We start from the raw sequence: 22,905 nt of genomic DNA on the forward strand, positions 1-22,905 counted from the left end.
TAATAATAATAGTAATAATAATAGTAACAGTAACGAATAAATGAATATTCTCAATAATATTTATTCGTAATGAAACTATAAAAATATATTTAATATATAAACATAAAATTATATTTTTTATTTATTTTAATTTTTTAAACATTCTTGTGTTGATACTTCCTCAAGTATTTTTTATTATGCATATACATGAAAAGTATTTTTGAGCGATTATATTTTTATATTCATATAAATGTAATATACAAAAGCTTATATTTTCAAAATAAGGTGCGTAGGTGAATGAAATAAACTTTCTTTTTTCTTACATTGGCTTTTATCAAAAAAAAAGTTCATATTTCATAATTATAAAGTTATTAATTTATAAAATTATTATTATTATTATATAAAGTTTTATTATATCTAATTTTATTCTTATAAACGAATTAAATGTAATAATTTCCTAGAGAAAATGGTTGCTATACTTTTTATTTGATATTATTTATTTGCATTTTGATAGGCTTAATTCAATTGTTAAATGATTTCTGGTTTTCAAGCTTTAGAACGTAATTATACATCGTATGATTTATTATTTTCCGTCTTTGCAACGAAGATGAAAAAACTTTCATAAAACTTATAAATTTACCAAACTTGTGTATAGTTAATCTTAATTTATATTTGTTATTATAATGTTATTCGTAATTTTTTGGAGAAAAATTGAAGTTAAGTTTGAATTTTGAGAAACTTAAATGACGTATTGACTATCATCTATGTTGATGCAATTAAGAAGTTAATAATTGTCGTATATTAAAATTCCTACAAAATTTGGCTACAAACAATAAAATTATAATTTATAAAAAAATATTTGAAATTTTTAACGATTATTTTAAATAAATAATAATTTAATAGAAAAACAAAATTTTAAAAATTATAATAAAAGCATTCAAAGATAAACAAATAACATTATATTCGTATGTAAAATATAAATTAAATGTTATTGAAAGGAATTTTCTTTTTCGCTTAAACAATCTCTCTCTCTCTCTCTCTCTCTCTCTCTCTCTCTCTCTCTCTCTCTCTATCTATCTATCTATCTATCTATCTATCTATATATATATATATATATATATCTTTTTTCTATCGGTTAGCCACACTCATACAAACAAACTCATATACCCTTACAGTCTCTCTTTCATTTTCTTTTAATTTGTCACTCTATGTCGCTTATTTTCTTTCTCTTTCATATAGACACAAATCAATCGCCACTTGTCTCGGCTTCGCTTTCAATTTTCACTTTGTATTTTCTCTCGAATCACCTCCATGAATCAAGTGTTCGCATAGCCGTTGGAAAATACCCTCACAGTGTACTCCTGATTTATTCTCAAACAGGATCGCAGTGTACGTACCGGAGTCTTCATCATTGTTGCAACAGTTTGCAGCCTGGATCACAGGACGCAGGCCTGAGCTTATTGACATTGGAATACTTGCTACCGGCGATGGGAGGGAACGTAAGGTTTATTTTTTCAAATTAAATGTCCTTATAATTGTCTGCTTCATTTTATTATTAATGCTGAATTTTGAAGCACCATGATCATTGTCGTATCGCTATATTAATATTTTTTACCGATTAGTCAAGTTAAATATTTCTCGTTGATTTTACCGAATTTAGAATGAAAATAATAAAAATTTCTTTATTATTAGCACGATACGCTCCTTCTACTTTTTTCTTTGATAATCTTGATTCTTCTTACTCCGATGATAACGACTTAAATATTTATATAAAAATGAATTATTATTATTATTAATGTAAGAAGGAGTTATTTGTGATAGAAGAATACACGATACCTATTATTGGATTCTTAAATATGAATTATCGACTTAATTTTGTCATAAAAGAATTCAATAATCGGATCATAAAATTTTTCAGATGGCATTCCAGTTCTTTTTCATTTTTCGAGTTTTCTGATAAGTCATGTAGTCTTTACGAGCAAGATAATCTGTCAGTGCAAACAATAAATTTGTATCTAAATATATATAAATTTGCACTTCAAGTATACGAAGTATTTGTGTCTCTACGCGTGCACGCGCGTGCGAGAGAGAGAGAGAGAGGCTTGTAACTGAAATGAGCGATTAATGAAATAAAGGTAAAACACCCGAAAAAAGGGTCGGGATGATCGGAAGTCGCGCAGGATGCGAGGAGTCGTAGGCAATCCGTACAAGTACAAGTGTCCTTACTATATTAAAGGGAGCGATTACTTCTATCGGAAGTTCCGTCAATCGTAAAAAGAAGCCACGAGTTCGTTTTCGTTTCAGCTTAAATCCGAACCTCAGACCAATTATTCTTGGCACAGATAAGGACAATGTATATTTAGACCCACGAGAGAAAATATAAAATAAACATAGTTTAAAATTAATGAAGATAGAGCACAGTTCCTATAAATAGTTAAAAATGTTTGTAGATGCTCAAATGGAAGAAATATAAGATGTTAATCGAATTAACATCTCAGCCATGTCACTTCTTGTTAAAAAAAAAAAAAAAAAAAAAAAAAAAAAAAAAAATGAGAGAAAAAGAATTCGATTTTGAAAATAATGCCATCTAAAATAAAAAGGAGGTCAGGGAATTTTATGGAATAAGATTAGGTAGACAAATTTCCATTTTTACAGAACCGAAGCTCGTCTCTATTATTAATTATTATTTTATGATAATTACGTTATTGTTTTGCAATTGCCGAATTCCTAAGCATTAAATGAGTCTCGAACTCTTAATTGAACTGGCCTAGATGAAATGCGAGTTTTTATCGACATTTCAACTTATTGTAAATCTAATATTAATGCATTTGTACAGTTGTAATAAATACCCGTTTATTTATTAATATTTCTGTCCAGTGAATTTTATTTCGAAAATGCACAAACAAGTTTCACATTAATGTATTATCTGAAAATGTTTAACATATTTTAAGAACAGTTATTCTTCTGAAAATATACTCGAATAGCTTTGTACTTACATTATGTATCGATGAATAATCACTGAGCAAGTATTTATTGAACGATTCTACACTCCTTATAAATTCTGTTAAACTATAAAGCCATTGTTTTATAGACTATGCACAATAGTATATTCTCTACTCTCAATGGAAATAGGAATGTAAATAAAAAGTTTTAATGATCACGGACTCTCACGATACTGTATAAAAAAGTTTATGTACCCTGAATATTTAAAACTATATTAGACACTTAAGCCATTGATAGAGCTATAGGTATATTAAAATTGCGATTAATGCTTATTGTTATTATTGTGATTATCGTTAAAGTAGATCAATTTGAAGTTAGAAATTGACTGATTGAATGTTTTAATTGGATATAATATTAAGGGCTATTAATAATTATATTTATGGTTACATTTTAACATTCTCGATTGTCAATTTTGCTTATAATAGCCAAGAATTTCTTAATATTAAGAATAATCATATTATGTATTTGCAATTTCTATATTAATTTATAATTTAATGGCGAATAAAATTTGTAATGCCGTAAGATATTACATATCATATGACTGTCTTTAGTGCTTATTGTCACTTTTATTATAATAAACTTTTCTATTTATAATAATTTCATTATCGCTTGATTTTATTTTGCTCTCTATTTTCATATTAATCGGATAAAACTTTTCATATATAGCGGAAAATATAAATTCAAATCCTTATCTACTAAACTAATTTATGAGTATAAAATTCCTGTTTCAATTTAAAGAATTTTCATTTAGTTCATAATCAATACATAACCGTACTACAGTATTTTGTCTATATCGTAATTAAATATAAAAATTAACATTTCCGGATGAAGATATTTTTAAAATATTCAAATTGTATATCGTCCTTTTGAGACATTAGACGGACACTTATATATTATATAATTGAGAATATTTTTCATTTTCTCGAGTATCAATCGGGTTTTTATTTTAATGACGTCTCACACTGAATTCTGTGAGGGCGTTCGCTGTCATTACGTTTGCGCTTCCTATAATTGCACGATGCAGTAAATGATCGCAAGTGTTACAGCGATTTATTGATCGATCGCAAGTATCACCGTAATACAACGCTACTGCGTAAGTGTTGGTGATATCAAAATTCATCTCGCCTTATATCTTTTTTATGCTCGATGGCTTTTATATATTTTATTACAATTTATATTCACTAGCTCACTTATGACTAGCACAAATGTTGACTTTAATAGTGTGTCGTGAAACGCCCACGTCACGATCATTTTGATTAAGACGCGTTGCTAGATCATGCTTTTGATATGTTAGACACTCATTATTTAGAATAGCGGGAAGGAAACAATTTAACTAACACTTACAATAGATAAATATAAATAAATATTAGAAAATACTTTTAAATAAATCTTACTTATTAATTATACATTATAAGCGATTATTCGTTAGGCTAATCGATGATAAAAATATTCTTCACTTTTTTATAAGTTAGGCTTAATATCGTTCAGATCTTCTATGTTAAAAAGTATATTTTTTCATATTTTTCATTCAATAAATTATCATCGGTGACGTGTAATTAAAATCCTTCAAAATTATCAAAACATTTATGTTGAAGATAAAATACAAGGTGATGCGAATTGAAGGATGTATATTTTAGAAGAGTTTATCATTTATTGAAATCATAAGTTGTGATTAATTCACGTATTATTAAAATTTTAATTATTATTGTCTGCCCCATTTCTTCGAATTAAATTGGTGTAAAATTATTTATTGATGTACGCTTCGGTTACGGTGCGATCAGGACAGGATCTCGACCAGAAACACATAAAAGCGGGTTAAAGCAATTTTATGGAGAAGAGCGATAAAAGAGATTGTCATATGATAAAAGTACAAGAGCTTGTGGATGTAATGTTGATTGTATCGAATTAATTGATTTTATCTTAATGTTTGGAGAAGTGTAGGAAATATTAACTGAAATATTGAGAAGCTGATTGATGCTGCAAGATTTACCTATGGAAATTGATCCAAGAAAAAAAGTACGATATTGTGATTTCAGTATGAAAAGTATGATATTTCAGTATAGGGGGCAAGTACAGATGCCGCGGCTCTCATAAACACTTAGAAATTACGGATCTGTCTAAAATTATTCACCCCTTTCTTAATCATTCCCTATTGGACGACGGATATGGATGAAATTTTTGCTGTATTTTATATCTAAGAAGAATTATGTTGATCGAACATAAATACGTGAGGTAGGATTATGAGATATTAATCTGTAATAATTGAATGATTCTCTTTTAATTTACATAATGCATGGGAAGAACTTTTTTCTTTGCGCAATGTATTAGTATAATTATTCCAATATTCATAGTTTGTTAGATCGTATTTTTATTTTGATTTATTCGATTGTTGATGATGCTGAGAGCGATTAACATTCACGATAGAATTGAAGTGTGAGTGCGGGAGGGAGGGAGAGAAAGAGAGAGAGAGAGAGAGAGAGAGAGAGAAGTCTCCTAAGAGATAATATAAAACGAATGATTGATTTAGAGATGTATCGTGGGAAGATATACCGATTTGGATTTGCGCTTGAGCTGCGACGGCGGAACTTCCGGGGGAAGTGGCGGAGCTCGTCAGTGTCTCGCACTCTTTAAAATGCCAGGACACTTGTACTCCGGATTGCCTCGGACTTGACGCATCTTGTACGACCGTCGATCATTTCATTTGCTGTTCAAGCCTGGAATGTACCTTTTTCCATATATTGCAAGATAAGCTGTTCTTTGTTGATGGATTGATCCAAGTGATGGATATTGTGCAAATAAGTTTACACGGAGTTAAAGTCAATTTCCTTTTTGCAGTCTCTTGTTTCATCTTCAATTGAATTTCCGAAGTACTTTAGATGAGATTTAAATTCTTTGGAAGACGCTAATAAGTACAGAACAACATATCATTCACTGCATGATAATATTATAAAAACGTAAATAGACTTTAATTAAAATAGACCAACGCAAAAATTTAATTATTTGCCAATAATTGTTAACTAAAATATTCTTTATTCAGTTTGTAATAAATTAAAGTAAGCTATTATTAGAAAAGGGCATTGTTTTATTATCTTTCATAGGGCATAAATAAATCCGACTGAAGATAATGCTTACGTTCAATTCGAGGAAATCTGTCAAGAAACATTTGAAATTGAAAGGAATTTCACCTGAAGTTGTAGACATTATGTTGGCATGTTTAGTATAAACTAATATTGAACAATTCTATCAATTCAAAAGCAATGGATAGCCTATTTAAAAAATATTAAAAAAGTTGATGATAATAAACATATGCTTATATTAATTATGCTGTAAATTTTAATTACGTACTTGTGGCAATTAGCACATTTATCGAGCCTGCAATATCCTTATTTTTAATAGCTAAAATAGGAGACTCGAAACGCTCTAATTAAAGCGCTCGATTTGTTCAACTATTTTCATCGATTGTAGGTAATGAGAGTCACTGACTTTTTATACCGCAATCTCTCAAGTAATTTTATTTCGTGTATCTCAGCATTTTATTAGTTATTGGATATAATCTTATATTATCTATTATATTATTTGACATTATAATAATTATTGTATTAAAAGTCTATATATCTCTTAATGTGCTAACAATTATTAAATTATATCCAAAAGTAAAGCGTTAGTAGTCTAGAATGTGGTCTACGATATGCAATCTTGGCTTAATAATATTATCAAGATTGTCTAATAGAAAATATTGACTCGAATCGAAATAAAACTAATGGACCTTAATAAAAGCTTAGATCTCGGAATTTACCAAGCTTTTACAAATATGAAAGAAAATCAGAGAAAATATTGAGGAATAAAAATATCAATATTAAAGTAGAATAGACACTTCAATTTTCTCTGTTCTACATTCTTATACATATGTGGCGAGCTTAAAAGCTTTTGCTAAAGGGAAAAACCTAAATAAGCAAAGATCAGGATAATTCAAAAAGCTATGGTACCTGCCAATTTTTTAATATACTATTTGTAAAATTATAACAGTCGGGACATTCGATTAATTAAGAAGATTAGTGGTCCTGGTGATTGAGATATTACTAAAGCAAACATGAATTTTTAAGCATATTTTTCTCCATGATCACATTTGATTGAATTTTAAGATAAACAATTAAATGGGACGATGTAAATAAAAATTATTTAAGAGTTGTATCATAGACTTTTAATAAATACCATATCAACAGTTAATTATCACAATACGTAAAGCAAAGTCCAAAGTCTTTGTTTCATGTTTTTATTGGTAAAATTCCGATGTTATAATTGTAAACTGTTGTTCTTAAATAAACATTAATGTAATTCCTGTGAAACGAAGCTTGAAATATAATTAAAGCTTCAAACGAATTCACTGCAAATTCAATTTAAACATGATTACATAAATATAATGAAGTATTTAAATTTATCTCATAAAGTGATTTGCAAATAAGATGTATAATTATAATTTATAATGGATTTGAAAACATTTTGCAATATATTCTAAATTGAAAAAAATGTTCATCTAATACTAAGTGGAATTTACTTCAAGTTATTTCCTTTAATTATGTAATTACAGAGTATTGAATAGAATAAACTACTTTTCATCGATGATCTAATTTCGTGACATTTTACATTGTAGCATTTTTTTTTTTTTTTTTTTTTTTTTTTTTTTGAGAAAGAAACTTGTATAATATCTGATATTTTTATCTAATTTAAAAATGATTGAAATAAATGATTCTATATTCTTTCACTCTCATTATATTATTGTATATAATATAATTTGTATATTAATAATTATAAATTGATTCGTTCGTTTTAATTTTCTGTAATATATAACTAAATATATCAATTTCGATATTCATAACCATTTTAATATGTAGGAAAAATTTTAACGATTTAATAATTATTTGTCACTTGGATACTCATAAATTTTCAATAATTACTAATATTACTAATAAATTAATCGATAATGATAATAATAAAACGATCGGTTATATTCAAAATTTTACCAATAGAATTGCAATATAATGAAGATAAAAAGTCTAAAGTATTTTTTTAATTTAAATTTTTAGTTCGAATTAAAATTAAATAAATAATTAATATAAATAGTGTAATATAACTAGTGCATTGAATATTATTTAAATTCCTATAATATAATTTAATATTGATTACAAAAGGAATGATATTCGATCTCAATTAATTTATATAATATGAAACCATTGGAATTGAGGACATTTAAAACCAAACTAAATTTTTACTTTGGTTAAATTTTTACTATTAACTTTATTATATCGAAAAATTTTAAACAACCATATGAACAATCTTACAACGATTTCTTATAATTAATGATTTAAAATTACTATTGTCAATAGCAAAATAGATTATCAATACATTTGAAATTCCTATTGAAATAGGTAATCAATACCTAGTTTTTAATATGTTTACAATTTTTTTTCATTAATAACTTTTATATTTTACAGTGACAAGAATGAAGGTTCAGGGATTTGTCAATCTGACATTTAATGTTGTACTGAAGGACTTTTTTCAACTGGGATTTCACAATGGAGAACGATGGAGATAACATTTTGTATGATATTTATCTCCTCTTTATAGAAATAATTATAAAACACATAAAAGAAAAATAATCAATATCTCGCTTTCAAAAATATTATATACGTAAATACGCGAGTGGGTGCGCCGGCATGTGTATGTAATATTCTGTATTGTAATTACATATTAAGAAGAAATCTTGTCTGAGACTAGACGGTTTCTTTAAAATAATAATGTTTAATAGAATAAATAATACTAAAATATCTATCGTATTTCATTTTAATCCATCGGACACATTTCAAAATACTTTCTTAGTGTGATGACGAATTTTGTTCTGCTTCAACGAGCTTGTTATTTACAGTAATGACTCCAAATGGATTTCAAAATTGGTCGTACATGATGTGATGACGTGTTGTGTCCAAGTCCTATTCTGGCATGAACATGGATAACTGAAAAATTTAAATACATAACGTTAATATATATGTATAGATATTTATTACTTATGCTAAACGATTATTTTAATTTTAAATAATCGAGTTAAAATATAACATAAATTATGTGAGAAAACTTTTATAAGTCGAGGAACATAAGTCGCACATCAGAATTGTTTGTTTTAATATTATTATCCTTTAATTTATGAAAATAGATTAAATAGAATAAAAAGATACAAAAAATTCCCTAGATATTTATAGCTGATAAACAAGGAAAGAAAAGGTAAGATATTTATGTATACATTTAATTTTAAATAACTTATTATCTTTTAAGTTTTATTATACAGATTTAAAACAAAACTTTGCATAGTAAAAAGATTTATAGTAAATATAATAAATATGAAAAATTGAAGTAGAAATGTAAATGCAAAGAGCAAGAATGTTTAAACATAAATTTGTTAAAGCGTGAAGTACAAATTTACCGTGATGTAGATAACAATCAGAGATTTTATAAGTTTTGGTATTTAAGTTGAGTAAACGAGAAAAAGAAAAGAGAGATAAAGAGTTATTTATAAGATCTACAAAACCGAAAAAAAAGTAAAATATTAGCAAGACTAGTTTAGCGGTACATACAACGCCAGATGTAATCGAAGCTCTATTTCTTACAAACTGCGACTTAAAACTTTGATTAGTGTATAGTCGTTTTACTATTTATACATATTTAAATATTACAGATGTTAACATATCATTTGTTTTAAATAATATTTAAAGGATAATTCATTTTTGGTTTACAAATTTTGTAATAGTTTACTTATTTCCTGTACTCCTTTTAAGAATTTCTTCTATATAAATATAACAAATTACCAGTAATGAAAATATTTATATAAATTAATTTAACATTATACATCAATAAATAGTTAATCTTCGTTATGTTGAATAAAGTATTTGTATAAAAATAACTATATCGATATTTTTTAAGTTTCAACCTATTAATACCGTGTTAAACTATTTTAAAGAAAATGTCACAAAAAATATTTGGGTATTAGTGTGGTACTGAAATACAAATTTATAAGATATTTTATAGCTGGATAAAGCATTGTATTTGACTATTACCCCGTAGATTCTCTAAAATGAATTATAAAAAAGTAAAAAATAGAATGAAATTCCTCAATGAAAAATTAAATATCAGCTTTTAATTCAAATATTTATTACGTAGAAACGTTTTTTAGTAAAATTTTGACTTTTGCACAACAAAAATTTTACGATATAGATTCAATAATTATTATCAACGTATTTCTAATATATTTATTTGGTTATTTTATTAATATATTGAAATTAGTATTTGAAAATGAGAGATTTTAAAGAAAATATGTATGAGAGACATCGTATCGCCCTTTAAATATTCTTTCCATCTTTTATTCTTTCAAACTTTGCACTCCACAAGATTTGTGAAAGTGGGTGAGCTAGAATATTTTTCTTCTTTTTCTACAGCTAGGATCGTTAATAAAATCAGTGCCTAGAGAGTTTCAAATTCTTTTCGTCTTATTTCAAGATAGTTTGATGATCTACTTTGATGAGTTTATTTTTTATATATTTACCAAGTCCCACCAGTTAAATATAAAACCTTGTATTTTTAAGCAGAAAATTTCATCGATTCGATAATTGATTTTATAAAAAATTTAAATTACAATAAAACAAATACAAAAATTTATTAATAAAGAACCTATGCAAATAATCCCGGTTAATTGTATACTTCAAAAAGTTAATAAAATTCACTGTGTAAGCACTCGATGAGTACTTTTTACTTTTTTATTATCTTCCAATAATACTTTTTGTTTTGTTTTGTTTTTTATTTAATACACAAGCGGTTATTATGGATTGGACAATAAAATTAATAATGCAAGGAGAGGAAATCAATGCGGTTAAATTTCACATCATTTTTAATATATACCTGAAAAATTTAATTTAATGTCGCCATAGAAATCTTTTCACATAAACGGGGATTACTTAACTTTTCTGCAGTGCCGTTCAGTTGTCGACTTCAATAACAAAAGTCTTTGCAGCATATACACAGGATATATTTTCTAGGCATTATTATCAAATACATCGTACACTCAATCATTTCTTTCTCGTATGCAGGAAAAACGTATCATTTTTCATAAGGGGGATGAATTGCATGTTGATGGCTCGTCGGTCGGTAACGGCCATGGAGGGTGGAGGGGGAAACGAACGACTCTTGGTCAAATAGATGTCGGTCTGAGTAAGTCGTACTTACCGTTTGTCATCTCCGAATGTCGGTCGGCTTCGAATTCGTATCGGGCCGAGGGGTAGGTGTCGAGGAACTGGAGGACGACGCCGTTCGTCCAACCAAATCCATCCTGGACGTCGTACTCGCCACCACCGCCGAAACGTCCCGGCTGCGTTGCATCGTACTGGAACGTAAGGATGAAATTCAGAACATTAGGATTTATTGCTCTGACTCCTTTCTTTTCTTTACAAGTCTTTTGTCCTGAATTACATTAGCATGTGAGGGGTCCATGATGTTCATGTGAATGCATTTTGTGGCTAGACAGACTATCTTATAATTCTGTCTTTAGTAGAATAGAGATGCGCATAATCGCCCCAACCCTTTAATCGATAGACGAAAATATTTTTTTACATACAAAATCTTTATCTATGTAAGGCTTATTTCGGTTTGTACGTTCATGGAAATGACATTGTTTATAAGAGTAAAGTATCATATATTATCTACAATAATGTGGCGCACAACTATTTCAAAATTACTTATTATCCATATTAGCTAATGGTTATTCCTTTAATAAATATTATAGTAATATATTTCATTAAATGATTATTTCTTATTTCAAAACGTTTACATGCATATTTGCTCTAAATTCAATAGTTTATTTGTCTGAATTTTTTATTTTTCTCGTCTTTGATAAGTATAATATTTTCGTCAGTTTGAAGAAATTTAAATGAAATAGAAACATATTAACTTCTATTATTAGAAATCTCAAATATATTTTTAAAATTAGATGAAATAAAATTTCTGACATAAAGATAAACGTATAATTAATTCTAATGAAAAAATCAATTAAATTGTATTAATTAAGTTAGACTGTTAATCATTATTAATGATGATTGTAAACGCGAGTGCACGCGCGCGCGGGCTTATGTGTGTGTGTGTGTATATGTGTGTATGTGCGCGCGCGCGCGTGTGTGTGTGTCTGGGAATGTTTATGTTTCATAGAAATTTACAAATAGCAACTCAGTAATCTAATAAATATTCAGAATATTTAAGATAATTGACATTGTTATATTAATTATGAATATCTATAATTTACAATTGATATCAAATTAGAATACATATATTTAAATTTTATAAAATATATTATATTAGTCGAGTTTTATACAACGATTAAACATTTTTTTCTAAAAATTATTTTCATAATGTAGATTAAGATAGATATTATCAGCTACTTATTCGCGCATGATAAAAATTGTTTGAAATAAATTGTGAAAGAAATTAATATAAAATATCAGATTTTTTTAAATGGTATAATTTTTATAATTTTTATAATTTTTATAATTTTTATAATTGGAAATTGTAGAACATTTGAAGAGTATTAAAATATAAAGTTGATAACATAAAATTTTATTTTACGCTAAATGTTTTATGTTACCTTTGTTTAAATGCTCTCTTTATTTAAATGATCGAGAAAACATTATTATTTAACAGTAACTCAATTTTTATGAATTTTCAAATGTATTTTATAAGAATAGGTGTTAAGAATTAATGAACCAATTTTTTTTCAAAGAAAATATGTAAGAACATTTTTGCTTGTAGTGAACAATAAAATAACTGCTTAACGAAAATTCTGATTTTAAAGAAATTTCAAACTATTGTGCATTAATAGTTTATAAATATATAACGAGTAGTATATAATATATATATAATATAATAGTATATAATAAGGTGAAAAATCTGAGTGGTAGAAAGTCTTGCTACAAGTTCATTCACCAAGCATTTTAGTATGTTATATGAGTATCAAAGGTGCAAACTACATTACTACACATATAACGTTTTCTCCCTTTTTTCTCTACTCGTTGGATGAAAACAAGACACACACACACACACAGAGAGAGAGAGAGAGAGAGAGAGAGAGAGACACACTAACATAAGCGCAATTGTTTATGCTTATGTAAACGGAGATTATTGAGGTTGATTGCAAATTACAGAGACAAGTACAGAAGAGAAAGTAAACTTACAAGGTTGTGAGACAGTGCGTGCAAAATTGAACGTGAATGCTCGAGGAATTGTACGTCGGGGGATGAACGACTGCGTCCATGTATAAAATTATTACTTTACTTTTGCGTAAATATTTTTCGGTTATTATCGCGCTATTTGTTCACGTCATATATATTTTATGGGCATCTTTTTTTTTCCTTATTTTTGTACCGATTCTGTTTTTCCTTCGCATTTCCATTCTCCGTACTAGAACACTACACAGTATTGCATATTTATAGTAATATAAAGGTTAAATGAGGCTGGAGGAAAGAGAAAATGATAGAATTGGGAGCTTCACCGATGAATATTTGTGGTAATAATATTAATTATCATTTTATTGTTTTGAGCGGAAATTGCAGTTGGAATAGCTATTTTTATCAGCAGACGTAACTTTTTGTTAAAATGCCGGAGTTGGTAACTATTTCAAATGATGCAAGTCCTGAGTCTATACCAGCTGAAAAGGAATATATCAAAGAAGTCAATAAATGGTTTGGCCTTGAATATATGAATGTAATATATCAATTTATTAGATGCAATTATCAATATGTTAAAATAAGTGTTTGTCCAGTATATTGTCCAATTATATATAAATATAAAAAATGATAGAAATTTAATATACATTAAATTGAATTATTATTTAAAAACTAAATTAGTGTATTAAATATTAATATTTTAATTTATTATATTTGTTTAGTAACATATATACACTTGTTTTTGGTTCTTTTATAAGGTATTACATTTTCACGGTCAATATCTATTTAATATAAAAATGATAGATATTTAATTTCTAAATTCTTCGTTAATTTTATTTAGGGAAATAATCTTTTAATAATAGTTTGAAAAACATTGATCAAACACCATGGGTAATTCTCAGTATTTGTTACATTTATATAATACATTATGTTTAATAATTAATTAACTAATATTTAAATTATTAATAGAATTAAATTATTAAGTATGATGAATGTCCTATAAATGATATGAATTAGCAATTATTATTAAGTGTTTATATAAATTTCCATTGTAAGGATTGAAATATTATTTGGATAATACCTTTCTTTCAGCTAAATTATTCTATAAGTGTTACGAATTTTAATATAAACAGTAGTATTTTAACATAAATTGTAACATAACAGTTTTTTGTATAAATAGATTTAAAATATATATATATATATATATATATAAAACTTACTTTACAATTCAAACAAGCCAAATAGTATTTCATTAACTTTAATAGACATAAATTTGAATAGTACATTATAGCTGATAATTTTATAAAACTGGTAAATATAATTCGATAATTAATTTTGAGTAATATAAAATAATAAATTCGTCCCGTATTTTTCTTTAAAAGCTAATTCTTACATATAGGATGTGCTACATTAATAAGAGTGTGTAATATTAATTACTTTTTACGTACATAAAATTAAGATATAATTTTTATTTGCGTTTAAATAATTCAAAAGTACGACGATTCCTTAAAGCATCATAATTTAGGATATTATAAAAGTCATTAATTTTACAAATTATTCATTATATAAAATAGTGCTAATCTGAACTTTCAACATAATTTAAACTGTTTTATCATTCATTTGCACACATTTTGTCAGTCTTAATTTCAATTCATTTGCGTTAGTATGGATATATAAAGATACAAGTTACAATATCATTATGTTTAATGAGCTATACAAATTTCTGAAATATTTATTATTCTTACTGATAGAGTAATTGATTTATCCAGATCAGTCGAATACATAGATTAAGTATATTTAACTAAGATTACATGTGTTAACGGGAGCAATAATGTAGTTCTCAAATAAACTTTCCATTTCATTAGAAATAAATATTTAAATATTTATTAAATCTTATTTTTTTACTTATAATTTATGCAATACTTATAACAATTTCTACTAATATTTTATAACCCTATTTATTTAAATTTATAAAGAATATTTTTTAAAAAATATTTCATAAATTTATCTTTGAATATTATAATTTGTCACTTGGAAATATTTAAACATTAAATTTAATGTAATAATTCATTAATTGTTTTTAGGCCTGTAATTTCATATCGATCATTATTCTTGTTAGCTTTAAATTAAAAGTTTTAACTACAATTCTGAAAGTTTATATGTTGATTATTAGTTCATGTTATTTATTAAATACATAAGTGATTGTTACATTGATGTTATGTTTAAGAAACGTTGATTATAATCAGTAGATGATTGAGCAAAAAATAAGAGGATCCCATATAGCTCTGAAAATATGGTAGTAATTTAATAACTATTATGAATTAATAATGTAACGTTTAATTGCAAGTCTACAAAATTTTATATAAGTTTAATCAATTATTAAAATTTTATCATTAAATATATAACATAAATAAACAAATTTTGATCAGAAAAAATAAATTAGATTTCTTCGATTAAATTCTTAAATACTTTTAATACATTTTAATGGTGAAAGGCTATAATAAAAATATCTTTCAACAGCAATATCAAATATAATATTATAATATTCTTCAAAATGATTAAAATAGCATAACTACTATTAGAACCCAATTTTCTTCAATTGCTTAAATCAATTATGGCTAATAGAGTTTTGTCATATTTCACTTAATTACAATCACACAGAGAAATAATTATCCTTAAAACTTATAATACGTTTATTCGCTTAATATTATATTCTAGAATTATAATGGATTTATCAAGTTATGGTTTAAATTAATTTTTTAGATATAATTAAAAATATTAAAAATTGAAAATAAATTCTTTTCATTAATATAATTCTATTCTATTACTACAATATTTTTATAGAAATCATAGTGAATGATTGCAAGCACTTTCAGATTATTATAATTCAATTATTCCAATACAAATGAGTAAAATTAAATTTTATCACAGTTATATAGAATTATTTTAGTAAATTCTATAAAAATGTATTTAACGTAAATAATAGGTTAATAAAGTAAATTTACTTATCTTGTTAAGAAAAACTTTGTTGCATTATGGCGTGACACAGATTAATCTTTAAATCAAATGATTTGTTATTATTATAATTTAAATTTTCTTTGACATTGTTTCAGCAATAAGAATTATCTGTGAATTATTAGTTCTGCCTGTGTAGGTAATTAAAAAGCAATTTATTGTACAGAATATAATACTGTATCATTCTATATATAAATGAATTGAAATGTATTTTTATAATGAATTTGAGATTTATAAAATAGTCAATTATATAGATAATAAATTAAGAATAACCCAATAAGATTTAGTTATTTAGTTTTTCTAACAATTTTACAAAACATATTTAATAAAAAAAACTATAAATGTTGTAATCACAATCGTAATATATAAATATATTTATACAATAAAATTAATTAAATCAATATATATAATGAATGGAAATAATATATAGATATGAATTTACTATAAAACTCGATACAATTAAATTTTAAATTAAATTTTATAAATATTATGTTTTAATAAAAGAAGATTCCTAAAATATTACAATAATTTCTCTATAATTACATTACTTTGTAAATTTAATTAGATTAAATAGTAGATTTTTTTATAATTACAGTAATAACTATCAGAATCTTAGAAATATTTTAATGTCTAAATCGGGTAAAAAAAAAAGTGTGAAAGTATGGAAGAAAAGTAGCTTATTGAGGATAAATATATTAGCCGTATATTTTTATACATATAAAGTTGAATTTCTAATTTTAATATAATTAATTTTACATATATTTTTTTTATTTCTAAAATATTACAAATAAATATTATGGAACAATGAGAAAATTAAATTTGAGAAGTTAATAAGAAAGAATTCAAATTAATTATGATTGTCCTTTATTTTATGCTTGAATAATTTTGTTTCTCTATAATGGATATTGAGAAGATTGGAAAAATTATAGAACACTATTAGGTAATAAATTATTATGTTTTTATAAAACTAATATAAATCTTCAAAAAAGCAACGATGGTATGATAAAAACTTTAATATAATAATTAGAAAGTTAATTCTTAAAATTATCAAAACTTAATTGCATAGTAATTAATACGTAGTGCATAAATAAATGTGTTAATTGTAGAATTACGTGAATTAAATTGAAGGAACTTCAATAGGACAATTCAATACCATATATGATAAAAATGAAATTTTTTATGGCTTTTAACACTTCCAAAGTGTTTAGAAGCAATAATAGAAAAATAGCAGGAAATTTTACTAACAAAATACTAAATATTACTGGATCAAGGATTACCTTATTCTTGAAGTTAAAAAAGTAAAAATTAATTTATATGAATATATGGGCAATATAACGGAAATTCAAAAATACCTTATGAAGAGGAATTCAATCTACAATTCTATATCTGTAAAATGCTTTTTAGAAATTTATTGCATTCAATGGATAAAATTTAAAAATCCTTAAGCAATTGTGTAAAAATGAAAAAGAAGATAGAATAAGGAGAAAATTATAAAATTTGAGTTTTTACAGTGTCTGTTAAAAGTTACAAACAGCAATGAAATTGTTGCTAAAATATATAATTATTTAATGAATATGAAGCATATACATCGACAATAATAAGATTTTACATGTGTAGGAGACGTGCAGTTTTATTTATATATGTGTTTTGCTTTCTAGTGCAAATTTATACAAAGAAAGTTAAGTTTATTATTAATTTAATAGTATAACGGTGTGAATAAATTATGGGCATTGTCTAAATAATGATGCATTGCAAATGAAAGGTATCGATATTTTAGATTCTAATGATTTATGTGTTGTTTGCATATATGGAAAGCAGTGCACATAAAGCTTCCATTGGAGAAACTTCAACTATAACTCGAGTTTGTCAAAATATATCCAATGATATATGTTGATATACTTTTGAAATAAAATACAATATCCCAATATCTTCAAGCCTTTCTTTTTTAGGTGTTTTCATAATATACTCAAAGTTGAGAAATTCAAGAGTTGTTGGAATTTAAGTTTTGTAATTAAATTGAAAAATGGCTTATTAAATATATGTAATTAAATAATTGTAATTTATACATAGCTGATAAAATCAGTATATATTTCTAGAGATATTACCATATAGTAGTTGACTAAAAGAGTGAAAAGAAGAATGAAGATTATTAGATTATAATTGGAATCTAATGGCAATCAATGGCAATATGTGTTTCGCCATTTTTGTTGGTATAAACATATTCTGTAAATTGAATGAATGTTAATACTAAGTCAATTACATTTTTAATGAATAATATTTTAATAAATGCTGACGATTTAAGAGATTATACGATTGATAATCATAGTTTGAAAAATTTTTATTTCAATTTTTATTTTTATTCATGTTATTGCAATAATTTATTGTTTCCTTATTTCTCATCATTGTATATAAATTGTAAATAAATTATTTAAATAAGACAAAGAGAGAAGGTTTAAAAACTTAATAGATATTCAGCTTTATTGAGAAGACCGATAAACACGAGAAACATTGATTATAATATACGAATGTTAGAAGTTAAAAGGCATTAGAAAACAGATTAGATGCAATATGATTAAACTCGATATTCAATGAATTAATTACAGGTTTGTTCCCATAAGTAGACTGCCATTATTAAAAATCGCTAAAATTCCATTATAATTATGAAACTTAGAATTTTTTAATGTGATAAGAATTAATATTAAAAATAATATTAATACCAATAAATTTATACGTAAACAAATAAAATGCTTCTTTTACGTGATTTAAAAGTAGTTTCATTGCAAATTAAGACAAATCTATGATATTTAACCAAACGTCGTAATTTATCTTAACTTGCGCAATTAGTTAGTGGATGAGATATTAGTTTTACCATCAATACTGCATTGAAGAGATTAGTGAAGTGGAGTAAAGTGCATAAAGTACTTGAAAAATGCATTTGAAAATATCTCGAGAGTACCATTGATATAGATGTACTAAATTCAAATAATTTCATTTTTAAATTATAAAGCGATTCAAGCTACACTAAACAGAAATAAATGAACAAATTTATGGTCCATTTCTGGTATGGATTACAAATATAAATAAATATATATATACGTATATATGTATATGTAGTTATAATTAAATGGATTATAATGGTCGATATGTGGTGCAGAAGGTAAGTAAACAGAATGGGAGGGTAATTACTTTGCTTAAATGTATTAACTTAATATAAAATACTATTTCTGTAATGTATAAAAGATAATTTCTGTTCGTATATTGAGCAAAATTTTATAAAATTCAGTAACGAATTGAAATATCATTAAAAAAAGAAAGTACACTTAAGCAAATACGGAATCTTATGTTTTTATAAATCTGAAATTTCCTTTCGCTAAGAGCTTGAATTTAGTTTAGTGTTTTAATAATGAATATTATCGTTGAAATAAGAACAACTTTATCTATTATTTATGTCTTTTATTGTATAACTGTGAAAAAATCCTTAGATTAAATATTGTTTTTTTTAGTGTAAAAGAAATAAGCTTTCACTGTTTCCTAAATTATAAAGTTATAGAAAAATAGTATTGTTTGTAAATTTGGGTATTTCTATCGGTCTCTAGGTAGGTATATTTATTAGGTACGGGCCTAGTAAAGTAGGGTAGCATCTAGTTAATTACAACTTTCAGTAGAGTAGGGCAGGATAAGTAGAGATAGAACAGGTTGAATTGGATTATAAATTAGTAGAAAGAAGCACTTGAGTGAAAAAATTACATTGCATAAATGAATTAACAATTTTGTGTTGAATAGAATGTAATTGATCATCCTCCAATTCAAATGCAGGTCAATATAAAGAAAATAATTTTAGAATTTTAATAAGTACATTAAATGGTTAAATTAAGAAAAATTTTATACTATTGAATATAATGAATAGTATTAGGAAAACTTAATTTTGTGAATCTAAATTTGAAATGAACTTACAATATTTATTTACAAATAATATTCTTATAAAATATATAATTTTTACTATAAATTAAATTTAGAACTTAATTTTCATATGTAAAATTAAAAAAAAAAGCATTTAATAAATGTACGTTGAAGTAATGAAAATATAAGAGATTAATTACTCATTGATAAAAGATAATAAATATCTATCAATTTAGTTCATACATATAATTATGAATTTATGTGTGTATATACGTAGAAAATTTCTTTTTAATAAGTTTTATAATATCACATAGAGTGTCATTTAATATACAGTCAACAGTAATAAACATGTAATTAGTGAGTAAAAGGAATGCGGAATTAATCCGCTACATTATACAAAGTAAAAGAAAAGAAAAAGTTAATTCCAAGATTTCTACAATACACATCGTTGATTCATAAACTTATTAGATAGCATTAATTTTCACTTTTACAGAACGCCGTAGGTACTTAGCAAAGATGAAAGATATTGATTAGATAAATTGTTCGTAGAAAGGCTTTGTGACTTCAGAAAATAAATCTAATGATTATCTTCCTATTGATAGTTAACTTCTTACATTGTTCTACTTCGTGTTCTTTAATGTTTTTATCAAATATGCTGATTCTATATGTCTTAATATATCTTTGAGTTTTTCCTTGATTTTCGGAACTTTAAGAACGAAGAAAGAAAAACGATGCATTAAATAAACGTAAATTCACAAAATAACTATGGCTTAGTTTTCTTTAAAATATGCGCAGAATAAAAATATTATCTCTAAGTAGAAATAAAGAAATGCAAAAATATAAAGAGATTGAATTAATAAATTTAATGATATATATATATATATATATATATATATATGCAGAGAGAGAGAGAGAGAGAGAGAGAGAGAGACAGACAGACAGACAAACAGACAAAAGTAAAAAACTAAAAAATAAGAATTTAGAAAATTAACTATAATGTATTCTACAACACTCTAAATTGCAATTGCTTCAGGATAAATTAATTCTAGTTACTTTAAGCATAAGCAATACTTAACTTTATTTTTACTCAACTTCTTATAGGGCTTAGCAATAATCACAAGTTTATCGTTTCAAATAAAAAAATCTAATTTTTCTGTGCAACATTGATTTATGACATAATTTTACTTTTTTAATTTTTCTTCTTTTACAAAAAAAATAAATTTATATTTTCAATATCCAAATATATGCTATTATTATAGTTTAAACAACTTTAATAAAAAATTTCCAAAATGTTTTTTACAACATTCTATGTATATTTTTAAATATTTTTGTTTATCCATGTATGCATATTTTATATTATTATATTGGTACCGACATTTTTATTCATAAAATTGTCTAAAATTATGTAAAGATATAATATTTCATTAACTTAAAAAATAGTCAGAACTGGATATGTGATTAATTTTTATAAATTAGAAAATTAAAATAATTGTAAAAAGGATATTAATTTTAATAATAAAATTGCAAAAACGTTTGGACGAAATTCGAAAATTAATACTACGATTATTAAAATTACAAATACTTTATTTTTACTTTATATTAAGCTATTCGTACTAAATTCCATATTATTTCATTCTATTCTATTTTAGTGAAGATAATTTATAGATTATATGTGAAAGAAAAATAACACAAGATATATCATATTATTTACTTAATTACAATGAAAAATATAAAATTATAAGAGAAATTAAATAAGTTCAGTAAGGATGCCGTATATATTAATTCAATTTAATAAAAAAAAATTTGTTATAGTCGATAATTTTATGATTTCCAAACAATTATTAGATTAAATGAAATGTAATCGAGCACTTACATTCCATAATAATGCTCTAAATGAATGATGCTTTTCAAAGAAATTATTTAATTTTTATTTCACTCTATTCAATTTAATTAAATTCCAGTACTCGCAATATTTATAGCGTGTATCTCTATTTTAATAATTGGCCAAATAAAATTTACCTTTTAAATGTATTATATGCTTCGACTTGTACAATTACAAACAATAGTATTGATAAAATTTGCCGACATGTTCATTGTATAATTTTCTAGGTCTTACCTTTAAATAAATCATCATTTCAGCATAATTAACAAAGAATTACTCAAATTAATTTAAACTTTTTCATTTTATAATTCATTAAGTTTTATTAAATAAACGTGAAATTAAAAGCTCAGTGATAACTATTTTATATGCAAGGGCTGTCTAAAAGAAAACTATAAATTAAAGTTAGAGTCCATAGGTTGATTTTCTCTATACATTTACTACACCATTACTCAGAACCTAAGAATTTAAAGTTTTATCTTTAAAAAGCTTCTTTAAAAATAAATTCATTTTATCGAAACTTTATTAATTAAAAATAGAATATTCTCATATCATATACAATTTTATTATGATTTCATCTTAATGTTCTTAATATTATTATTAATGTACATTATTTGTCAATAATTATTAATTATAAATATCTGGCTGTAGCAAAAATTTCTACAATTATGTAGCTAAACGTATATCCATAAATAATTATTGTCGACTATGTATATATGTTTCTTATTTAAAATTTTTTAATTCAATTTTTCCAAATTTAACATAGAACTAATGCTTGAAATTTACAAATTTTTTTATTACACAGTATTAATATGATTTATTTGTTTATAGTAAATTTCGAAGATTTTTCTGTTTGTGCTATCTATCTATGTTAAT

At 24.8% G+C, this 22,905-nt stretch overlaps 2 protein-coding genes across 2 annotated transcripts in view; one reads left to right on the plus strand and one right to left on the minus strand.

Annotated features, from left to right (window-relative positions):
- LOC105362381 (B9 domain-containing protein 1) overlaps positions 1-8,575 on the plus strand; it is a 17,133-nt gene extending 8,558 nt beyond the window's left edge. Inside the window, exons 4-5 of the mRNA XM_011499820.1 lie at positions 1,360-1,478; positions 8,475-8,575. Of these exons, the coding sequence (XP_011498122.1) occupies positions 1,360-1,478; positions 8,475-8,575 (220 nt within the window). The remainder of the gene's footprint in view (positions 1-1,359; positions 1,479-8,474) is intronic.
- The window catches only part of LOC105362115 (trehalase), a 95,215-nt gene continuing 80,731 nt past the window's right edge, over positions 8,422-22,905 (minus strand). Inside the window, exons 9-10 of the mRNA XM_011499464.1 lie at positions 11,251-11,407; positions 8,422-8,993 (exon numbers count right to left, since the gene is read on the minus strand). Coding sequence (XP_011497766.1) covers positions 8,896-8,993; positions 11,251-11,407 — 255 coding nt within the window. The 3' untranslated portion in view covers positions 8,422-8,895. The remainder of the gene's footprint in view (positions 8,994-11,250; positions 11,408-22,905) is intronic.

This window comes from Ceratosolen solmsi, unplaced genomic scaffold (assembly GCF_000503995.2).
Source record: "Ceratosolen solmsi marchali unplaced genomic scaffold, CerSol_1.0 scaffold35, whole genome shotgun sequence".
Taxonomy (NCBI): Eukaryota; Metazoa; Arthropoda; class Insecta; order Hymenoptera; family Agaonidae; genus Ceratosolen; species Ceratosolen solmsi.